This window comes from Peromyscus maniculatus, chromosome 5 (assembly GCF_049852395.1).
Source record: "Peromyscus maniculatus bairdii isolate BWxNUB_F1_BW_parent chromosome 5, HU_Pman_BW_mat_3.1, whole genome shotgun sequence".
NCBI classification, from domain to species: domain Eukaryota; kingdom Metazoa; phylum Chordata; class Mammalia; order Rodentia; family Cricetidae; genus Peromyscus; species Peromyscus maniculatus.
Window position 1 is genome coordinate 56,624,225 of NC_134856.1, and position 22,054 is coordinate 56,646,278.

Here is a 22,054-nt window from a genome sequence, read left to right on the forward strand (position 1 = left end):
ATCGGAAGCCGCTGCACACTGTTGCCCTTCCACACCAGCCCCATCGAACACTGTCACAAGCCTAGCCTAGTGTTCGCCCTCATCTCACACAGCAGCTAGTTCAAGGTGGCCTCAGCTGGCCTTGTCCTTTCCTAAGGTTGCAGATTGGAAAAAGCAGCCCAGCAACAGTACAGACGTAGAGACACCTGTCTCGCAGAGCCTGTGGAAAGGCAGCTCTTCTCCTCTGCATACTTTTCTTAGCCCAGGGGGCAACTTCCCCTCACTCCCTGTTACAACATTCTTTTGTCTACTGGTCCACCATTGGCCTTTCTTAAGTCTATTCATGAAGCAGTCAAAATAACACATTTAAAACAGAGTTCGATGCCAGCTTAGTGACTCCTGCCTATAATTTCAGCACTTGGAAAGCTGAAATAGGATGTTTGCTTGAGTTGCCAAGGCCAGCTTGGGCTACACAGTGAATTGCAGGCCAGACTGTTGTACATACCAAGACCCTATATGGAAAAAAAATAAAATATTAGGGGCTGGAGAGTTGGCATTTGCTAAAGACCTGAGATCAGTTCCCAACACCCACATCAAGCAGCTCACAACCCTCTATAACTTCATCTGCAGGGGATCTGACAGTTGTGGCCTCCACAGACCACTGCATTCTCCTGCACACACATACATACAGAGACACAAACAGCTACATGATTTAAAATAAATAAATCTAAAGATTAAATAAATGAAAATACTAAGTTTGAGCTGACGATGTAGGTTGACTAGCACACACAAAGCCCTGGGCTCAGTCCCCAGCACTGCATAAACTGGGTGTGACCGAGCACTCCTGTAATCACAGTACTTGGGAGGCAAAGGCATAAGGATCACAAATTCAAGGTCCTTGGATATAAAGCCAGTTCAAAAGAAACCAAAGATACATGATACCATTTCAAAAAAAAAAAAAGATATGTTATATATAGTTTGCATACAGTTCGCAGCATATAACTCACCCCATGGATATGTGTGCCAGCACTTCAGACAGCACCCAAGGAGTTCACAAACCCTAAGCATGTGCTATGCACCTAAGGTCCACCCACATTTTTTATTTATGTGTGCATGTATATGCACACCATGTACCCAGTAGAGGTCAGCTGACAACTTCCAGGAGTCGGTTCTCTCCACCATATTAATCCCAGGAATCAAACTCAGGCTTGGCAGCAAGTTACTTTATGCACTGAGCCATCTCAGTTTGCTGGCCTCACAGAGTCTCATGTATCCCATGTTGGCCTGTGTAGTGGATGACCTTGAACTTATCATGCCCTCTTCAAGTCCTCAGTGTTGGGATTACATGTGTGGGCCACCACTACCAATGATATGGAGTGCCAGAGATTGAACCAGGGTCTTCTGCAGGCTAAGCAAGCACTCAACTGAGCTAAATCCCCTGCCTGCCCACACATTTAAAAGTTCCTCCTCTGAAGTCTTTGCTGACATCCATGTCTTAGCCTTCATCTGTGGAGTCACTTGCCGTCTTCCAAGTAGCTAAGCTTTGCTTACCCAGCTTATTTTTGTTTCTTCTCTTGGAAGAATGAAGGTTGTTAAGAATAGGAGCTGTCACTTTGTTTCTACAGTGTCCCTAGAAGTGTACTGTCCATCAGAGAGCAGTCCTTAGTAGATCTCTCCTAAAGCCATCTCCATGTCGTCTCTCAACCTCCTTTTCTCTCCAGCATGCCTCACTCCCTCATTCCCTGTAATCAGTTTGAGGCCTGTCACCAAGTCCCCCAAAATCAGCCTCAGAATCCCCGACTGTTTCCTCTTGTGTCTTTTTTTGTTCTTTTTTTTTTTTTTGGTTTTTCGAGATAGGGTTTCTCTGTGTAGTTTTGGTGCCTGTCCTGGATCTCACTCTAGAGACCAGGTTGGCCTCAAACTCACAGAAATCCACCTGGCTCTGCCAGTGCTGGGTTTAACTGCATGCCCCACCACCACCTGGTTCCTCCTGTGTCTTTAATCCTTATTTGGGGACTAACAGAAGTTCTGGGTATCTCCCATCCCTCCACATCTTAAACCCTTTCATTGGGCCTGTTCTTTTTTGTTCTGCATTTCTAAGTACCAGAAGGGGCCAGTGGTCTCTTGAAGACAGACTCTGGAAATTCCCAGCAGACAGAGGGGACAAAGGCAAGCCTACTGGCAGACAAGGTTTGGGTGTGGCATACATACTCACTAATCATAAATCCTATAAGTGTGGCTTATGGGAAACCTACAACAGCAGGGTTGATTTGCCTCTGATTTGTTGAAAACCTGTAGTGACCAAAACAATGGATGTATTGGACAAGCTGGCCAGTAACAAGCTATGACCTTAATCACAAGGCCCAAAGGCCTGGGACCTTCACCCTTCAGGAAGACAAGTGTCGCTGTCCCCCAAGCATATAACATTTCTATTTATGACTGGATATGGGCTATGTAGAAGGATACATGCAGTAATGGCTGTCGATATTGGACACAAACTCCTGTTTTACTGAAAACCACCTGAGAGGCCTTGTACAGACAAACATATCCTTTCCTGCTTCAAATATCTTATTCCCCCATCAAGTGCTCCTGGACTGAAGAGATATCAAACTAGATATTCAGATACACAGGCTGTGCATTGGACATTCAAAGCTGATCCTTCTTTGCCAGTAACTGACCCAACTTCCAGCAGCACTGAGGAATGATACAGGGCATGTTGCCAGTTGTTGACCTCCCAATGGGCAGTGAACTCAGACAGGAAACTTCCAGTTTAGATAAACAGCAAACTTAAACTTGGCACACACCTGTAATCCCAGCACCCAAGAAGCTGAAACAGGAGGACCAACAGTTTGAGACCAACCTGGGCTACACAAGGAGACCTAGTTTCAAAACAAAACAATAAAGTATCAGGCATGGCAGTGCTCACCTGTAATCCCAACACTAAGAATGCAGGGAGATTGCTCCTACTATATAGGAGATCCTGTCTCCTCAGAGAAAGGGAGGGGCCTGCAGAGAGAAGGAGTTGGGTGTTTTTGTTTTTGGCTTTGGTTTTTCAAGACAGGGTTTCTCTGTGTGGTCCTGGCTATCCTGGAACTCACTCTGTAGACCAAACTGGCCTCAAACTCAGAGATCCTCCTTCCTCTGCCTCCCAATTGCTGGGATTAAAAGCATACCACCACTGCCCAGTGAGAGACTGATTCTTAAAATAATCTTTAGCTAAAAAACAAAATCTCCCCAAAATCACAGATATGAATCTGTTTATTCAAACAATCTACAAAATTCCGGTGCTATACTATTAAGCAAATATGTGGTTTCAATCTGTCTGACTTTGCTCCAATAGACTGAACTCTGCAGCTGTCTGCAACTGTGGGTACAATGATCAGATTATGCCATAGTCCAAGGGCTTCTGGGGCCAGGGTGAATGAGAAGGCAACTATGCTTTAAAAACAACAACAACAACAAAAACCAGGCACGGTGGTCCACACCTTTAATCCCTGCACTCAAGAAGCAGAGGCAGGAGGATCTCTGGGAGTTTCAAGCCAGTTTATTCCAAATAGGGAGTTCCAGGGCAGATGGGAATACTGAGGGAGGAGGGGAGGGGGAAAGGGAAGGTGGGAGGGAGAAAGAGAGAGGACCCAGTCTCAAAAAGTAGAAGTCTACAAGGTAGCCTGTATTTGAAATGGTTACTTAATTAAATATTAATAAGAAAGCCTAGATCATATGGTGTTTTGTTGTTATTGTTTTGCTTAAGACAGGGTCTTGTCTTATGCAGCCCAGGCTGGCCTTAAACTCTCTGTATAGCCAAATATTATTTTGAACTCCTCATCTTACTGCTTCTACCTCCCAAATATTGGGATTATAGATGTACATCACCAAGCCTAAAGAAGTCTAGATTGGAAAACCAAAAAAAAAAAAGACTCAAAGTTCATCTTTTGTTTCCAGAAGGTTAAAGTTATGCCTGTTTTGCAGATAAGACAACAAAGGAATCAAAAGCAGCTTGTCTGAGCCCCCAGTGAAGATCAGTGAGAGGAAGGATCGTAGTCCAGGAGCCCTTTGTGTCAACTTGGAATAAGAGCAGATAGTAGTACAAAGGTCTAGAGTGGAGATCTCGATGACCTTGCTCTCTCCTCAGGTGAATACTCCTTGGACCTAGAGCTGGAGGTATCTGGTGTCAGGGTAAGGACCCCTAAGACACACTTGACTCAAGCAAGAGTTCATCGTGACACTGCTTCTCTCAGACACTGGAGAACAAAACAGTGAAGGGAAGCCATGCCAAAGTGAACTAGTCTACAGGATTTGACAGGCTCAGGCAGGTAATGAGGAAGTACAAATGAGCAAACAGAAGTTAAGAAACACAGAAATAATAAAGGTGAAGGAAATGCTCTTGGAGATGGTAAAGCCAACATTCTTTTTATTTTTGTTGTTTGTTTGTTTTGAGACAGTGTTTCCCTGTGTAACAATCCTGGCTGTCCTGGAACTCAATTGTGTAGACCAGTCTGGCCTTGAACTCACTGAGATCCACCTGCCTCTGTCTCCCAAGTACTGGGATTAAAGGCATGTGCCACCACTGCCTAGCTAAAGCCAACATTCTTTTTTATTTTATTTTTTTTAAGCTGCGGATCAAACCCAGGGCCTTGTGCTTGCTAGGCAAGTGCTTCACCACTGAGCTAAATCCCCAACCCTAAAGCCAACATTCTTACAGGAGGTGGACTGGTCTGAAGTGCAGCTTGAGAATAGAGGAAAGTGTGGGGAGAGACACTGTGAAAGGAGAGAATCAACTCCCAAAAGTTGTTCTCTGAACTACACACACACACACACACACACACACACACACACACACACACACACACACAAACTTACAGATGCACACACACAATAATAAATAAAACATAATTTTAAAAGGAGAGTCAATAATCTTTTTCCCAGGCACTTATTTTTCACAACATCTTAGTAATAACTACTGGTAAAAATGGCTTTCTGGTTCACAAGTTGCTTTCACATGCATTTATTGCATTTTATCTTTATAACTACTGTGTGGGAAATCCAAGGTTGGCATTAGCCTAGCTTTGCACATAATTATTATGCCCATTTACTGATGAGAAAATTGAGGCTTAGAAGTTAATAACTTGCTCAGGGCTGTTGGCTGACAGGTTCCAGTGGCTGCTTTCTTTACCATCTTCTGGTGGTGGTTATGACTCAATAGTCAGGCAGAAGCCAGGCAGCAACATGGGTCCTCAGCAAGAGCAAAAGTGATCTTAACTGCTGAGCTATCTCTCCAGGCCCTCCATCTGGCATTTTCACAAAGTTTAGCACAGGAAGAACAGGAAGCTGGCTCAGCTGGTGAGAGCTGGTTACTTACGTTTGATCCCTGGGGCCCACGTAGTGAAAGGAGAGAACTGACTCTCAGAGGTTGTTCTCTGACCTCTTCACAGGCACTGTGTCACACACCCAATGTAAATGTAATACAACCATACAGTTTAGTGGTGCACAACTTTAATCCCATTACTCAGGAGACTGAGACAGGTGGATCTCTTTGAGGATATCCCGGTCTACTTAGCAATTCTAGGACTCTAGGACATAGAGATCCTTCCTCAGATAAAAAGAAAAGAAAAGAAAACAAAAGAAAACAAAAGAAAAAGAAAAAAAAGGGAACTGGGCAGTGGTGTCACAGGCCTTTAATCCCAGCACTAGGGAGGCAGAGGCAAGTGGATCTCTGTGAGTTCGAGGCCAGCCTGGGCTACAGAGTGAGTTCCAGGACAGCCAAAGTTAGTTACACAGAGAAATGAGAGAGAGAGAGAGAGAGAGAGAGAGAGAGAGAGAGAGAGAGAGAGAGAGAGAGAGAGAGAGAGATCCTGTCTCAAAAACTAGATGGAAGACAGGGCTGGAGAGATGGCTCAGGCGTTATGAGCACTGGCTGCTCTTTCAGAGGACCAGGGTTCAATTGTCAGCACTTATATGGCAGCTCTCAACTTAACTCCAGTTCCAGGGCATATAATGCCCTCTTCTGGTCTCTGTTAGCACCAGGCATACATGTGGTACACAGACATATATACAGGGAAAATACCTGTACTCATAAATTAATTTTATGACAGGCACCAAAGCTACACAGAGAAACCCTGTCTTGAAAAAAAAATAATTTAAGAGCAAGAACAACAATAAAAGCTAGGAGAGAACTGACACAGAGGTCCATAAGTCAGTTTGACTGCCTGGCTTGCATTCCACTCTGCAGTACAATCTACAAGGTGGCAGGTGATTTCACACCCTTTTTCTCACTCCTGGGGAAGTAGTTAATGTCCTGTAGACTAGCCTGCAGCTCTGTACTAGCTAGTGCTTATCAGCAGCTCTTCTTAAGGTTGGAGAATATTCTATTGGTTGTGTAGAGAGTAGCCCCTAGGCTAAAAACTATCACTTATTTTTACTACCGATTGCTTTTCCTGTTTCTCTTGTTCTTAAACAATCTTCTTTCACAATCATTTCACACTTCCTGTTTTTTTCCTCCTATATATATATGATTTTTCTTTCTTTTATTTTATTATTATTATTTTTTTTTTTTGGTTTTTCGAGACAGGGTTTCTCTGTGTAGCTTTGCGCCTTTCCTGGAGCTCACTTGGTAGCCCAGGCTGGCCTCGAACTCACAGAGATCCGCCTGGCTCTGCCTCCCGAGTGCTGGGATTAAAGGCGTGCGCCACCAACGCCCGGCTTCTTTCTTATTTTTTTTAAGACAAGTTTTTTAGGGTTTTGTTTTGTTTTGTTTTTTGATAGGGTTTCTCTGTCCAGGATTTGGCTGTCCTGGAACTCACCCTGTAGACCAGACTGGCCTCAAACTCACAGAGATCCACTCACCTCTGCCTCCCTAGTGCTGGGAGTAAAGGTGTGTGCCACCACCCAGGCTGGTGTAAGCCTTTTATCTGGCACTCAGGAGGCAGAAGTAGGAACATCTTTGTGAGTTTGAGACCAGCTAGTGCTAAGATAATTTTTTGGGTTTTTTTTTTGTTTTGTTTTTTTTGTTTTGTTTTGTTTTGTTTTTTACTTAAGAGAGTTATGAACATTAAGTCTCAGTGTTTGAGATGGAACCAGGCACTATTCAGCACTAAGAAGTATTACTGTAGCTGGGCGGTGGTGGCGCACACCTTTACTCCCAGCACTTGGGAGGCGGAGGCAGAGCCAGGCGGATTTCTGTGAGTTTGAGGCCAGCCTGGTCTACATTGCAAGATCCAGGACAGGTACCAAAAGAACACAGAGAAACCCTGTCTCGAAAAAAAACAAAAAACAAAAAAAAAAAAAGTATTATTGTTTTAATGAGTTAATATTATAGACCTAGAGAGTACAGAAAAATACAGAATGGAACAAAGGTCACTGTAAATTCACTTCTGAGGCATGTGCATTTAGTCTGCTTTTAGACTAATTTAGCATTCAGGCACTAGACTAGGGCACATTCACAGCTCCGTAGCCCTCCCTCTGCTGTACAGAGTGGATAGCAGTGACCCTGACCAGGCCTAGAAACACAGCTGTCCATGGGTGGAACAGCAAGTCCTCCCCTCTGTCTCTGCAGAATGAACTCTGAAAGCCCAATGGTATGAAGCCTGGGACAAAGGGCATTACCTCAGTGGTAGTGACTATAATTAATAAGGCCCTAAATTTGATCACAAACACAGTTCGCAGAAACAAAACGTATTAGCCTGCTGCTAAGGGATTTAGGGAGACGGGGGAGTGGACTAATAATAAATGAAGGAGAAAGGTAGGAAGAATGTTTGGGGGAGATTATGAAAAATATTCTAAAATTATGTCTCTGTCTCTCTTTGGGGTGTGTGTGTGTGTGTGTGTGTGTGTGTGTGTGTGTGTGTGTGTGTGTGTGTGTAGACCAAAAAAGGTCATCAGATCCTCAAGGAGCTGGAGTTATAGATGGTTGTAAGCTGCCTGACATGGATGATAGGAACCAAACTCAGGTCTTTGAAAAAAACAAAAAACAAAAACAGTATAGTTCTTAAACACTGAACAATCTCTCCAATGTCTCTTTCTCCTTCCCTCCCTCTTTCCCTCCCTTCCTCCTCCTCCCCTACCCCCTCTATTTTGAGACAGGTTTTCAAGTAGGTAGCTCAGGCTGGTCTCAGATTCACAACATAGCCAATGAAATTATTAAACTCTCCAACTCTCGATTCTCCTGCCTCTACTTCCTAAACTCTGGGGTTACACACCCAGTTTCATTTTCAATACATTCTCATTTCCTGTGAGTAGCAATATGGACTTCTGTGTTGCCTAGGCCTTATATAAGCCTGGCTGAGATCCATGGTCAATCACTAGGGTTGGAAATTACTTCCAGAAGTGAGTCAGCCCAGGAGAAAACAAATGAGATAGTATGAGAAGATCGTTATCTACATGAATTTATCACCCTAAAAATTCTTTTTAAAAGCGGATGAGTATTTTGTCTGCATGTATGTCTATGTACCACACAAGTGCCTGGTACTCAGTGAGGACAGAAAAGGGTTTCTCCAAGGACTGGAATTATAAATGGTTATGTGCCACCATGTGAGTGCTGGGAATCGATCTGGAGTCCTCTGGAAGAAGAACCAGTGCTCTTTAACTGCTAAGCTAACTTTCCAGCCCCATCTACATTAACTTAAAGATGTATAGAACAAATGTTCCACTCCGATTGACCCAGGAAGAGCTTAGTACTTTCCTTTCAAAAAACGTCTTCCTTCTCATCTGCCCTTCCTGATGCAGTCTGAATTTGTTCTTAGGTTCCTGAGATGAAAGAAAACATCAATCACTTCTCTATGACCATTAACCCTTGATGGGCTTGAGCCTATTTTTTAGCCCTCCCCAGGCCAGTGACCGACTATTCTGCATTTGATTAGTCCACTTCTGACTTTAAGAGTTCCTCTTCTTCTTCCTTAAGATGGGGAGCGCAGTTTTCCTATTCTGAGCTGCTGCACTGTGGTCTCACACACCGTGGACCTCCACATCATTTTCTGTAGCCAGTCCAGAACATCTTCAGGACCTCTGGTGTTAAGAAAAAAACTGGATCTAGGGGCTCACTCTTGTCAGGCCAGCACTCGGGAGGCTGAGCTTGAGGATCTGGAGTATGAGGCCAGAGTGTGTAGCACGGTGAATAGTGTATTAAAAATAAATAAATAAAGGACAGAAAGTGGCCAACAGGGACCGAATCACACCCCCAAAGAAAGGCGATGTGAAAACCGAATCCTGTATTCACTTGCCAAGCACTGGAAACAGCAGCTTGAACTGGAAACAAAACAGACAGAAAATACCGGGTAACTGTAGCTTGTCTCCTCCGGAACCCGCAGGCTCCCGGCTGCTAGCGTTCGCGCTGCGCACCCTGCTGACACTGGAAATTTAGCAGCTAACCTTGCGGAGACCAGAAAGTTCTGACAGCGCAGACGCTGCAAGCAGACAACTTTCTCCACGGCGCAAGCGCTGGAGGAGGCCTCCCCCGCCAAACCTGACCGTTAGGGCGGCCGGAGCGCCACTGCGCAGGCGCTGCTCTCGGCATCATGGCGGCCGCGTTGCTCCTATTGCGCGCGCTCCGCCAAAACCCGGACCCTGGGCCCAGGCGCCTATGGGGTCTTCTCCGGGGCAGGGAGCCAGGCCTCTCGTCCGGGCCTGGGAGCAGGCGGCCATACATGGTCCGCGGGACTCCGGTTGGCCTCGCTGCGGCTGGAGGCCAAGCGCCGCAGGTAACCCGCTCCGGACCTAGCGGTGGCGGCGGCTGTCGCGGGTCCCTGCGGACCGGATGTGCGCCTGCACCTTCCTCTTTGGCAAGGCATCGGCTAGGCCTATCCGGCTGCGTGGTGCGGGAGGAGGGCTGAAGGGGGCTCCCCGAGGCGTGAGGCTGAGCCTTGGTGGTTCTTCTAGCCCTAGTGTGTATGTGTGAGATGTGTTATATCTCGGGCCCTGGCGGTTTACAATCGAGTCCTATTGACCAGTTTCTTTCCTTCCTTTCCCTTTTGTTTTTGAGGCAGGATTTCATGTAGCCTGGAACCCTATGTGTAGTCAAAGCAGCTCTGGAATTCATGATCCTTTTACCTGCACCTTCGGAAGCGCTGGGGTTATAGGTGTGGGCCACCCTACCAGGATGATTTCACCAGTGTCTGACGTTAGTGGTACAATTGGCTCAACTGGACCAGTTCCATTAGGATGAATTTCAGCGCCTTCGGAAAAATAATTGTTGCTTAGAGCAATAGGAAGCTTTTTGCATGAACGAAAACCATGTGGCTACAGAAGTAGTGTAGTTTGTTATTGAGAGGAATTCCTTGAGTTCCGAATGGGAAGGCTGTGCTTCATTCAGGCCCCTCATCTCAGCCTAATGAGGTTTTGATATTATCTTAAAACTTCCAAGTGGTTACATTTCAGGGCAGTGTAAATATTACAGACAAATATGCACTTGAATTTATTTATTTAAAGCAGAGCAAGTACACCTGCAATTTCAGCTTTTACAGGGAGGCTGAGGCCAGGAAGATTGTGAGATGGACACTGAAACTAGTCTTGTGATCCTCAGTCTATGGTTGAAAGTTATTGGCTTTTGTTGTTGTTTCTTTTTTGTTTGGGTTTGATTTTTGCCTGAATCCAGTGACATTTATTGATGGAATTGACAATAGAGTTCCTAGGCCCCTCCTCTTTTGTGAGGCAGGTCTAGGATGGAAACTCTGAGGAGGGGGGGAATCTCAATATGTTAATAGTGCATCTGACTCCTCAGCACTGGAAGGCCTCCCTTTTTCTTGTGTGATTTTGTTGGGATGGGTGGTCCAGGGTTCTCTCTTCTGAAGACAATGTAGACCATGAGGTCCACCACCTTGTTGCTGTAGCCAGATTCACTGTACCAGTAAATGAACTTGGCACAGTAGTAGAGTGGAGTGATAGCCCCGATATTAAAGGTAGAAGAGTGGGTGTCACTGTTAAGGTCTCAGAAGACAACTGGCTCCTCGGTGTAGCTCATGATGCCCTTTAGTGGTCCCTTTGATACCTGCTCACCACCTTCCTTTTTTTTTTTTCTTTTTAAAATAATTTATTTATATTTCATGTGCATTCATGTTTTGCCTGCATGTATGTCTATGAAAGTGTTGGATCCCCTGGAACTGGAATTACAGACAGTTATGACCTGCCATCATGTGGGTGCTGGGAATTAAACCTGTGTCCTCTGGAAGAGCAGCCAGTGCTCTTAACCTCAGAGCCATCTCTCTAGCCCATCTTCACCACCTTCTTTTTTTTTTTTTTTTTTTTTTTTTTTTTGGTGTAGCTTTGGTGCCTGTCCTGGATCTCTCTCTGTAGACCAAGCTGACCTCGAACTCTCACAGAGATCCGCCTGCCTCTGCCTCCCAAGTGCTGGGATTAAAGGCATGCACCACCACCACCACCACCACCACCACCACCACCACCACCACCACCACCACCACCACCACCACCACTGCCCGGCATTCACCACCTTCTTGATGCTAATATGTTTAGCAGCTTTCTCCAGGTCAGATCCAGGGCAGACATTGGGAATGGGTAGACATTCAGGAGGCCCTGCCAGTAAGCTTCCTCGCTGTGTAGCTCTGGGATGACCTCACCCACAGTCTTGACAGTGCCAGTGGATGCAAAGGTGATGATGTTCTGGGCACCTCCATTGCCATCATGCTGGTTTCCCAGAGAGGCCATGTAGTGGTGATGGCATAGATTGTGGTTATGAGTTGTTCGGGACATCGAAGTTGACAGAGATGGCCCTGGCCATCAGGTCTAAGCAGTTGGTGGTACAGGAGGCATTGTTGATGCTCTTTTTTGTTTGGTTGGTTTTTTTGTTGTTGTTGTTCGTTTGTTTGGTTGGGTTTTTTTTTTGTTTGTTTGTTTGTTTGTTTGTTTGTTTGTTTTTGGATTTTTGGTTTTTTGAGACAGAGTTTCTCTGTGGAGCCCTGGCTGTCCTGGAACTCACTCTTTAGTCCAGCTTGGGCTCAAACTCAGAGATCCACTTGGCTCTGCCTCCCGAGTGCTGAGATTAAAGGCATGTGCCACCACTGCCCGGCTTGTTGATGCTCTTGAGTGAGGTTTTTTTTAATTGTTGTTGTTGTTTTTGTTTGTTTTAAAATTTATTTATTTATTATGGATATGGATACAGTGTTTTGTCTGCACGTGTCCCTGCAGGCCAGAAGAGGGCACCAGATCTCATTACAGATGATTGTGAGCCACCATGTGGTTGCTGGGAATTGAACTCAGGACCTTTGGAAGAGCAAGCAGTGCTCTTAACCTCTGAGCCATCTCTCCAGCCCTTGAGTGAGTTTTAGTTCACAACCATCACCAGGGGCAAAGATGTTGACCTTTTGGCTTCACCTGTCAAATGGGCCCCAGCCTTCTCCATGATAGTGAAGAAATGAGTGGACTTCACAATATATTCACAGTATGACCCCATTTGATGTTGGTGGGAATATTGCTACAAGAAGATAGAGATAGCCTTCCCCTTGGTAACAAGGTTCCAATTCTTAGCCTTCACTATACTATGAATCAGAAAAATGTTAAATTGGATTGTTGATCTTAATATTTAAAGGTTGATGGGTCATGGTAGTATACACCTTTTATCACAGCACTCATGAGCAGAAGCAGATAGATCTCTGTGAGGTCAAGGCCAGCTTGATCTACATATGGAGTTCCATGCTAGGCCAGCAAGGGCTACATGTAAGACCCCCAACTTGTGGGGGGGAAATGAACATAAAAGACTGAGCCAATTGTGGAACACACCTATAATGCTATATTTAGGGGGTAGAGATGGAAGGTGAGGATTTCAAAGCCATCCTCAGCTACATAGTAAATTCGGGGCCAGCCTGAACTACATAAGGCAGTTATAAACAACAAAACCAAAAACAAAACAAGCTCTGGGTTGGTGGCACATGTCTGTAATCCCAGTGCTTGGGAGGCTGGTGCAGAAGGATCACTGAGTTTAAGGCTAAACTCTTCGTCACAGTGCTAGGGTTATAGGCATCTACCACTATATCTAGTTGTATGGGGTACTGGGGATCAAACCCATGGCTTCCTGCATGCTAGGCGAGGACTCTACCAACTGTTCCATATCCCTAGCCCTGTGTTGTTTTGGTGTGTGGTCTTAGTGTTACCTCAGTCTTTTTCTTTTTTACAGAACTTGCTATTTCGAATACTGATCCCTAGCTTTGGAGGTATTAGCGGATTGTTACTGAAACAACATATAGTTCCAAATTCAATCAGACTGTGGCAGCTTTCAGGTGTGTATCTTTGCATTGCATGTTCCCATAGTGATGGACACAGATTTTACTGTCGTCCTATAAGAGTATAATGGAAGAGGAGCATGGTCTAGTATGCTTGTAATCCCAGCACTGAAATAGGGGGCTACCAGTTCAAGACCAGCCAGCACTAGAAACCCTGTCTCCAAAAAAAAAAAAAAAAAAAAAAAAAAAAAGAAAGAAAGAAAGAGTTCAAGTTGCCTGAAAACACCGTACTTACTGTAGTGAGAGCATGTGGCGTTCAGTAGAGTAGCCTAGGAGCCAAAGGCTATTCTAATGACCCAGGTGTGCAGCAAAATCTGCCATTCCGTCTATATACATACACTGTGATCAAATGTAGTTTCCTTGGCAAGTGACAAGCGACCATTAGGAGAATGTTGCTAGTTTGACTTTGACCAGAAGACTAAGAACAGCCACCATAAAAACTATGATCTTCTGACCTCTTTAGTGCTGAGATTACAGGTATGTGCCACTTTGTCTAATTTTATATGATGATAGGGATTGGACTCAGAACTTTGTGCATGGTAGACAAGTACTCCACCAACTAAGCTATATTTTCATTCCAAACTTTGGTTCTTTCTGTTGCGAGCCTATTAGTCTTTGGATAATCTAAAATGATGTTTATAGATAGGGAGTCTGAATACTTCTTGATCATCCTGCCTTTACCTTCCCAGTGGTAGAATATAGGAATATACCACTACTCACCTGGTTTTGGGTTGGTTTGGTTTAGGTTTTTTTGTGTCTGTTTTTGTATTGTTGAGACAAGGTACTCATTTGTAGGCCTTGAACTCATAATCCTCCTGTCTTTACCTTCCAAATGTTGGGATTACAGGTATGCGCTACCAGGCCTAGACTTATTTTTCCTTATATTAGTGTTTTGTTTAGCAGCTCTGTGTGTGTGTGTGTGTGTGTGTGTGTGTGTGTGTGTGTGTGTGTGTGTGTGAGAGAGAGAGAGAGAGAGAGAGAGAGAGGAGGTGTCCCCCCCCCCCCCCCCCCCCCCCCCGGAGCTGAGGACCGAACCCAGGGCCACTGAGCTAAATCCCAAACCATAGCCCTCGTTTTAAAAATGTAAGTGGTAGGGACTGGAAAGATGGTTCAGCAGTTAAGAACATTGGCTACTTTTTCAGAGTTTGGTTCCAGAACCCACTTGGCAGCTAAGCTTTCTGTAATGCCTATTCTGGAGGATCTAATCCTTTCTGGCCTTCACTACCACAGCACAAGTGGTGCACAGATGTACACGCAGGCAAAACATCCACACACATAAAATTAAAAAAAAAAAAATCTTAAAAAATAAAGCATGAAGTTGAAGTTGTATTTCATTGTCACTGTCATTTTTTGTTTTTTGTTTGTTTTTTGAGACAGGGTTTTTCTGTTGTAGCCCTGGCTGTCCTGGAACTCACTTTGTAAAACAACTTGGTCTCGAACTCAGATCCTGCCTTTGCCTCTCAAGTGCTGGGGTTAAAATTCTACAGTGTCTCTGCTTTAACTCAGAGGACATTCAGGGTTGGTGCCATAATTTCACTCCTCTTTTGCCTAGTTGGAATGCGGAACGATGGAGTGCTTGGGTCCTGATTTGAAGGACACAGTCTGTGTTACCACTGGGCTCCTCTGCCCTGAGCTTCATCTGAATTCCCTCCTCTGTTCAGTGACTCTGAGATAAGCAGGAATATACCCCAGACATCCAAAAACCCAGTGTTGAGTTCTAAATATAGTTTTGCTTTTTTGTCTGTTAATGTTTTTATGAAGAAAGACTTGGGGCCTGATCTGTGTCTCAGGTTAAAAACATTCTTCCAGAGAACTTGAATTCAGTTCCCAACATCCACATCAGGCAGCTCACAACATCTGTAACTCTGTATTCTGAGTTCCATAGGCTATGGCACCTAGTTTCCTCAGGCATGCACGTGATAGACATACAAACAGGTAGGCAAAACACTCATATAGATAAAAAAAAAAAAATTAAGTTTTAAAAAAAATTTTTGAGACAAGGTTTCTCTGTGTAACAAACAGTGCTGGTTGTCCTGGAATTCTCTTAGTAGACCAGGCTGGCCTCAAACTCAGAGATTCACCTGCCTCTGCCTCCCAAGTACTGGGATTAAAGGCGTGCATCACCACCGCCAGGCCTTTTTTTTAATTAATTTTTTTTGCTTATTTATTTACTTACTTATTTGTTTGTTTGTTTATTTTGAAATAGGGTTTCTCTGTACATCCCTGGCTGTCCTAGAACTTGCTTTGTAAATCAGGCTGGCCTCAAACTCAGAGATTTGCCTGCCTCTACCTCCTGAGTGCTAAAGATGTGTGCCCCCACACCTGGATGGAGATATACATATACATTTTTTTTTTAAAGACTTGGTGTCATGATGATTTTTTACTCCCATCTGTTGAGACTTTGGGCAAGGCCAAACCTTTCCTGTGCTTTTCTGTGCAGCCTTATGCCAGCCTGTCCCTGGGGTTGGCAACTGAGTTGCTGCTGTGACCACAGGTGCCAAACAGTTTGAGTCATTCATCTGTTTAAGTTCATTTAAAGCAGATTTAAATTGTTCTCGGTTAAGCTAGTGTCATTTTCAAAATTATGTCTGTAACACCATTTTTTTTTTTTTTTTGAGGGGGTGAATTTTGGGATTAAACCCAGCATGTATTCTGCCACTGAGCTATATCCTCTAATTCTGTATTCTGTCACATTAGCCAATTTAAAAAAATATTTCTTGTTTTTGTTTTCTTTTGTAGATAGACTCATGTAGCTCAGGCTTGTATACAACATCTTGTAACCTGGTGGCACTGAATTCAAGGTGATCCTTTTGTCTTCTGAGTGCTAGTAGTCCAGTGATGAGCTACTGTACCTACTAGCCATTTTGCTGCTTTATTTAAAAATATTGTTTAGATTTCTTTATTTCATGTGTGTGAGTATTTTGCCTGAATGTTTCTGTGTGTACCACAGTTATGCCTGCTGCCTGAGCAGTCAGAAGTAGGTGTTGGATCCCCTGAAACTGAAATTATGGATGGTTGTGAACACCTTATGTGGGTTCTGAGAACTGAACCCAGGTCTTCTGCAAGAGCAACAAGTGCTCTTAATTGCTGAGCCATCTCTCCAATCTCATTTTACTTTTTTAAAAATGAAAAAAAAAAATTTTCAGTGGATGTGTGTGTGCATGAATCCAGATGCGCACAGAGGCCAGAAGAGGGTATTGGTGTTAGATTCTCTAGTGCTGGAGTTACAGGTGTCTATGAACTGCCAAACTTGAGGTCCTCTTGCAAGAGAAGTATGTTCCAGCCACTAGCTATCCAGTTTAGATAGCAAAAATTTGTCTTTATACATTAATAGTTCATCATTCTATCACAAGTAGATGCTGTAGTGGTATACATAGACGGAAATGCTGTCATACCTGATGCAGCAATTCTCAGGCATAGGTTCCAGGTAGTTTCTGTTCTGATGTGATTATTTGTGGGCATACTGCTTTCTTGGATGTCTCTTGTAGCTACAAACCTAATCCTTTTCTTGTTTATTGTAGGTGGTACTTACTATTTTAATACCTCACAGAGGAAGCAGAAGAACAAAGACAATGATAAACCCAAAGGCAAGGCTCCTGAAGATGATGAAGGTACTGATGTTCTGAAGTACCTGTCCCTCTTGTGCCTCCTTGTGGTCTCTCCTCTTGTTAAGAAAGGCAGAGTTGATTGCCTGTCCCTGTGTGAACTGCCCTCTGTGCTTGCTGAGTCCTTGCTTCTCTCAGAGATGCCTCTGTGGACACCTGTGTCCCTCTGTCACACTCAGGAACGTCTGGAGGCAGACAGAGCTTCTGTGTCTGCACAGAAAGGGTAAATCCTAAGTCCTGGGAGTAGAGACTGTGGTGAGCCCAGCCCTGTGCACACTAGTCAGGGTTTCCACTGTTCCTGAGTGTGTGCAGCCAGCTAGCAGATGAGTGAGGAGAAGGCAAATGAGTGGGCCAGGTTTGCAGCCGCAGGATCGCCACCCTTTACAAGCTAACATTGCCCTGTTCCGGTTCACAGCCACACTTGGGGAAACTAAGAACCCTCATATCTTAGGTTTCACCCTGCTGGAATTAGGAATGTAAAGCATGTAGAAGATGAACGTTTGAACTGAATTTCTGGAGTTTCTTAAGTTTCTTAGCTAGAAGCTGCTTTTTTGTTTTGTTTTTCTGTAAGCTTTTTGGAGCCAATAATGTTGGAAGTTGTCTACCCATTAGAGATAGTTAGTATGTGCTTAGCATTGTACTAAGTATTTTTGTATGTTGTCTCATTTAATTCTGTTCTCAAAACAGAGCAAATTCTAAATGGATTGAGTTTATTTATTTACTTACTTATTTGTTTGTTTGAGACAGTCTCACTTGGACCAGGCTGGCTCTAAGCTCGTACTGATACTCCTGCCTCTCTTCAGAGTGAATGCTGGTATTATAGGCATGCACCATCATGCTTGCCTAGGTTCTTCAATCTAAAGTGAAAACAGGGTCTGGGAGATGGGTCAGTGAGTAGAGCACTGTCATGCAAGTGTGAGAGTTTGGATCCACAGCACCTATGTGAATGCTGAGCAGTCAGCCGCCTGTCTGTCTGGCAGCCTGTCTGTCTGTAAATCTCACCACTGGGGAGCAGAGATAGGGAATCCCTGGTGTAAGCTGACCGGCTAGACTGGTTGAATCACCAAGCTCTGGTTCAAGTAAAAGACCTTGTCTTAGTGTATAAGATGGAGAACAACCAAGGAAGTCACGTGATGTCAACTTCTGGCCTCCACATGCACATGTGAACCTACCTTCACATGTGCTCACACATATGAATACATGCACACTACACACTCAAACCGTATACCTAGTTTTTTGTTTGTTTGTTTTTAAGCAAAAAGAATTAGAACATACAGGTGAACATTTCACATCTTGAAGTGAAAAAGGCTTCTTTCTTCCTCCACCTTTTTTTCACATAAAGTATCATGTAGCCCAGGCTGGCCTAGAACTCACTGTGTAGCTGAGGCTTCCTTGAGCTGATCCTCCTGCCTCAACTTCCCAAGTGCTGGGTTTATAAATGTATGCCTCTGCTCCTGGCTTTGGTTTTGTTGTTGTTGTTGTTTTGCTTGTTTGTTCATTTTTGTTTTGAGGCAGGGTCTTCCTCTGTAGCCTTGGCTGGCCATTGCCTCAGACTCTCAAGTATTGGGATTATAAGTATAAGTCTTCATGCCTGGCTCTTTAAATTTTATTTATCTGTCTGTCTGTCTGTCTGTCTTGTCTATCCATCCATCCATCCATCTATTTATTTATTTTTATTTATTTATTTATAGGACGGGTTTCTCTGTGTAAGGGTTTCTCTTTGTAACCTCCCTGGCTGTCCTGGAACTGATTCTGTAGGGAGGTTGGCCTTGTATTCACAGAGATCTGCCTCCTGAATGCTGGGATTAAAGGCATGTGCCACCACCACCTGGCTAGAAAATAAACCTTTGATGAAATTTTCAGGCAGGAGTTGGAAGGATGGCCCAGTGGTTACTTCCTGCTCTTGCAGAGGACCCTGGTCATTTCCCAGCACTCACATGATAGCACACAACCATCTATGTTGTATTCTAGTTCTGGGAGCTCTGATAGCCTCTTCTGGTCTCCATGGGCTCCTGCATGCATGAGGTGCATATGAATTCACATAGTTGTGCATGTGCACACAGTAAATACATTTCAAAAATTTTCAGTAGTCTCCTAAGGAGGATGCCTCCATTGTTTCTGCAAGGTGAGGCTTGTCCTTACCTTCCAGGTTTCTCTACAGGTTATCAGTAGTCAGAATGAATGGTATGGATATAGAACTATCTACATGGTGCTCATAGCAGGAAGGGTTTCTGAGCCTGAAAACCTGGTGACTCTTCCCTTGAAATTCAATAACAGCATTTTGTCTTTACATGCCTGAACCAGTGACCTATTTAGCAATTGACAATCGTCGTCCCCGCCCCGCCCCCGCCCTGCCCCTGAAGAATTTTGGCAACAAAGCTTACTATTAGTCTGCTGTGCTGCTGACTGGTGGATATACCATGCGATAGCTTTGATGGAGGTTCATGCCTTAAGCACTTTGGAGACAGTGTGACATCAGATACTCAGGCAGAAAAATAACTCGGCTGTGAACTTTCTGAGCCGGTACGTTATTAAGCCCAAAGATGTGCAAGAAATGTGTAGGAAGCAGTCTTTAGGGGCCTGGAGGTATGGCTCAGTGGTTAAAGAGTTGTACTGCTATTGCAGAGGATATGAGTTCAATTCCCAGCCCAAACTCCTGAAATTCTAGTTCCAGGGGATCTGTTACCCTTTTTGGCTCTGCAGACACTGTACTCAGAGGTACAAACCCACAGACATACACATAATTAAAAAGAACAATCGGAAGTTTTGAGATCACAAATAAACATGGCACAGATCAATGAGGGACAGGCAAGATTGGGTAGTTTGGGAGAGTCCTTGAGGAAGGAGTTGAGCACTGGGCATGAAATGCCAGTTTCTAGTCACTCCCAGGGCCGGGGTTCACTGTCTCTTGTGATGGGATCATGGGAATAGAAATGAGGGACAATATGATAGTCTTAAGGCCTAGTATATGAATTATATTTATTAATTTTTGACTTTTTGAAATTGAGAGAGGAATGGTCTCAATTTTGTAGCCCAGGCTGGACTTGAACATTCAACTTTCTTGCCCCAGGCTCCCAAGTGCTGGGATTACAGTTATTACAGGTATACAACATCATGCTTGTCCCACCCCTACCCCTAACACAAGACCAGGGTTGTATATGTTCAGGCTGTGTTTGTATATGGATGTTTTGTCTTAATATGTGTCTGTGCACCACATGTGTGCTTAGTGCCCTGGGGCTGGAGTTTTAGACAGCTGTGTGTTGTCAGTGGGTGCTAGGAATTGAACCCAGGTCCTCTAGAAGAGCAGTCAGTCCTCTTAACAGCTGGGCTATCTTTCCAGCCAGTCCTAGGCAGTTTTTGAACTCACTGTGTAGCGGAAGCTGACCTTGAATGTCTGAGCCCCCTATTTCTACCTCCTAAGTGCTGGACTAGCAGGTATATGCAACCATGCCCAGCTTTGGTTTACTTTTTTTATTTTATCTATTTTATTATTATTATTTTAAGACATGGTTTCACTATGTATTTATGATTGATCTGGAACTTACCATGTAGACCAGGCTGACCTCAGACTTTCAGAGAACCCCCTGCATTAGTACTCCAGAGAACTGGGATAAAAATGTGTACTATTTTGGTATTTTTAAGACAGAGTGTCCTGTATCCCAGGCTGGCCTTAAACTCACTGTGTAACTCAGGATGACTTTGAACTCTTGATTTTCCTGCCACTACCTCCCAATTACTAGCATTACAGGCATGTATTACCATTATTTATTTTGTTTTAATTACTGTGTATGTCAGTGTACCGTATGCATGCAGTGCCAAAAGAAGATGTGGTACTGGAACTGGAGTTACAGATAGTTGTGAGCTGCCATTGGGTGCTGAGTCCTCCGGAAGAGTAGCCAGTAGTTTCAACCACTGAGCCATCTCTCTAGCCCTGTATTTCAGTTTTGTTGTTGTTATTATGTGTACATATGTGTGTATGTGCTCGTGTGCTCGTGAACATTTGTGATTATGATTTGGGGATTTTGTTTCTTTTTTTAGAGACAAGGTCTCATTATATAGCCCTGGTTGTGCTGGAACACACAGAAGTCCACTTGTCTCTTCCTCCCAAGTGCTGGTATTATACATACTATGTGTATGTACATACATACATACTATGTTTATGCAGACTCTAATAGAGAGCAGAGGGCTTTGGATCCTTCTGCCTCTGCCTCCCAAGTGCTGGGATTAAAGGCCTGCACCACTACACTTAGCATCAACTTATTTTGAAATATTACATTTGAAGAAAAAGTTTGGGTAGAGGGAGATTCGGCTCTTCCATGAATGAAGAAGATGTTATCTTTTGGGGCAGGTGGGAGCAGGTACCTGCTATGCCTGATAGCTTATATATGCTACAGGTGTTATGTTGGTTATATTTAGTTCACAGCATGCATTTCAGTGCCTGTGTTTCTTTCTGGACTTGTAGTGGATAGTCTCCTGTATGAAGCAACAGCATGGTGTTCCTTGGATGGCTTTTGACTTTAAAAGTTGTTGCATGCCATTCACAGTGGGAACTATGACTTCCCCTGAAGTGACTTTAGTGAATAAAGTCTCAGTGACTGCAGACAGTATATGGATAGCATTTGTCAAGTGTATCATCTCTTCTCTTTCTCAGGGGTAGGGATGGAGGGTGGTAGTAGTGTTGAAACAGTCTCTCTTTGTAGTCTTGGCTTTCCTGGGACTCTCTGTGTAGACCAGGATGCCCTTGAACTCACAGAGATCCTCCTCCCTCTGCCTCCCAAGTGCTGGGACACAGGGGAGGTGCTTAGTCTTACTGCAACTTGATATGCCATGGTTTTGTTTTTGGGTTGGTTGTTTTTGTTTTTTTGTTTGTTTGTTTGTTTTTCCAAGACAGGGTTTCTCTGTGTAGTTTTGGTGCCTTTCCTGGAACTCACTCTGTAGACCAGGCTGGCCTCGAACTCACAGAGATCCACCTGGCTCTGCCTCCCAAGTGCTGGGATTAAAGGCATGCGCCACCACCGCCCCAGCTTGCCATGTTTTATTTGTACTCATGGGAGACCTGCCCTCTCCTGGATGGAGACGGAAGAGGAGTGGATTGTGGGGGTGGGAGGAGGGATTGGGAGAGGAGAATGGGGATGAGGCTGCAGCCAGGATATAAAATAAATAGATGAATAAAAAATAAATAAGGGGCTAGAGAGATGGCTCTGAGGTTAAGAGCACTGACTGCTCTTCCAAAGGTCCTGAGTTCAA

General features: G+C 44.2%; 2 protein-coding genes across 5 annotated transcripts in view; one reads left to right on the forward strand and one right to left on the reverse strand.

Moving 5' to 3' along the window:
* Ankrd11 (ankyrin repeat domain containing 11) overlaps positions 1 to 9,388 on the reverse strand; it is a 205,201-nt gene extending 195,813 nt beyond the window's left edge. Inside the window, exon 1 of the mRNA XM_076572267.1 lies at positions 9,246 to 9,388. The gene's annotated coding sequence lies outside the window, so the exon portion shown is untranslated. The remainder of the gene's footprint in view (positions 1 to 9,245) is intronic.
* Positions 1 to 22,054, forward strand: part of Spg7 (SPG7 matrix AAA peptidase subunit, paraplegin) — a 57,554-nt gene that overhangs the window by 8,058 nt on the left and 27,442 nt on the right. Inside the window, exons 1-3 of one of the 4 annotated variants that reach the window (XM_042277821.2) lie at positions 9,451 to 9,671; positions 13,097 to 13,199; positions 16,724 to 16,813. In XM_042277821.2, the coding sequence (XP_042133755.2) occupies positions 9,489 to 9,671; positions 13,097 to 13,199; positions 16,724 to 16,813 (376 nt within the window). In that variant the 5' untranslated portion in view covers positions 9,451 to 9,488. Of the gene's footprint in view, positions 1 to 9,450; positions 9,672 to 13,096; positions 13,200 to 15,946; positions 16,004 to 16,723; positions 16,814 to 22,054 lie in introns of those variants that run through there. The other 3 variants (XM_042277822.2, XM_042277824.2, XM_076572276.1) reach the window with 3 other exon arrangements.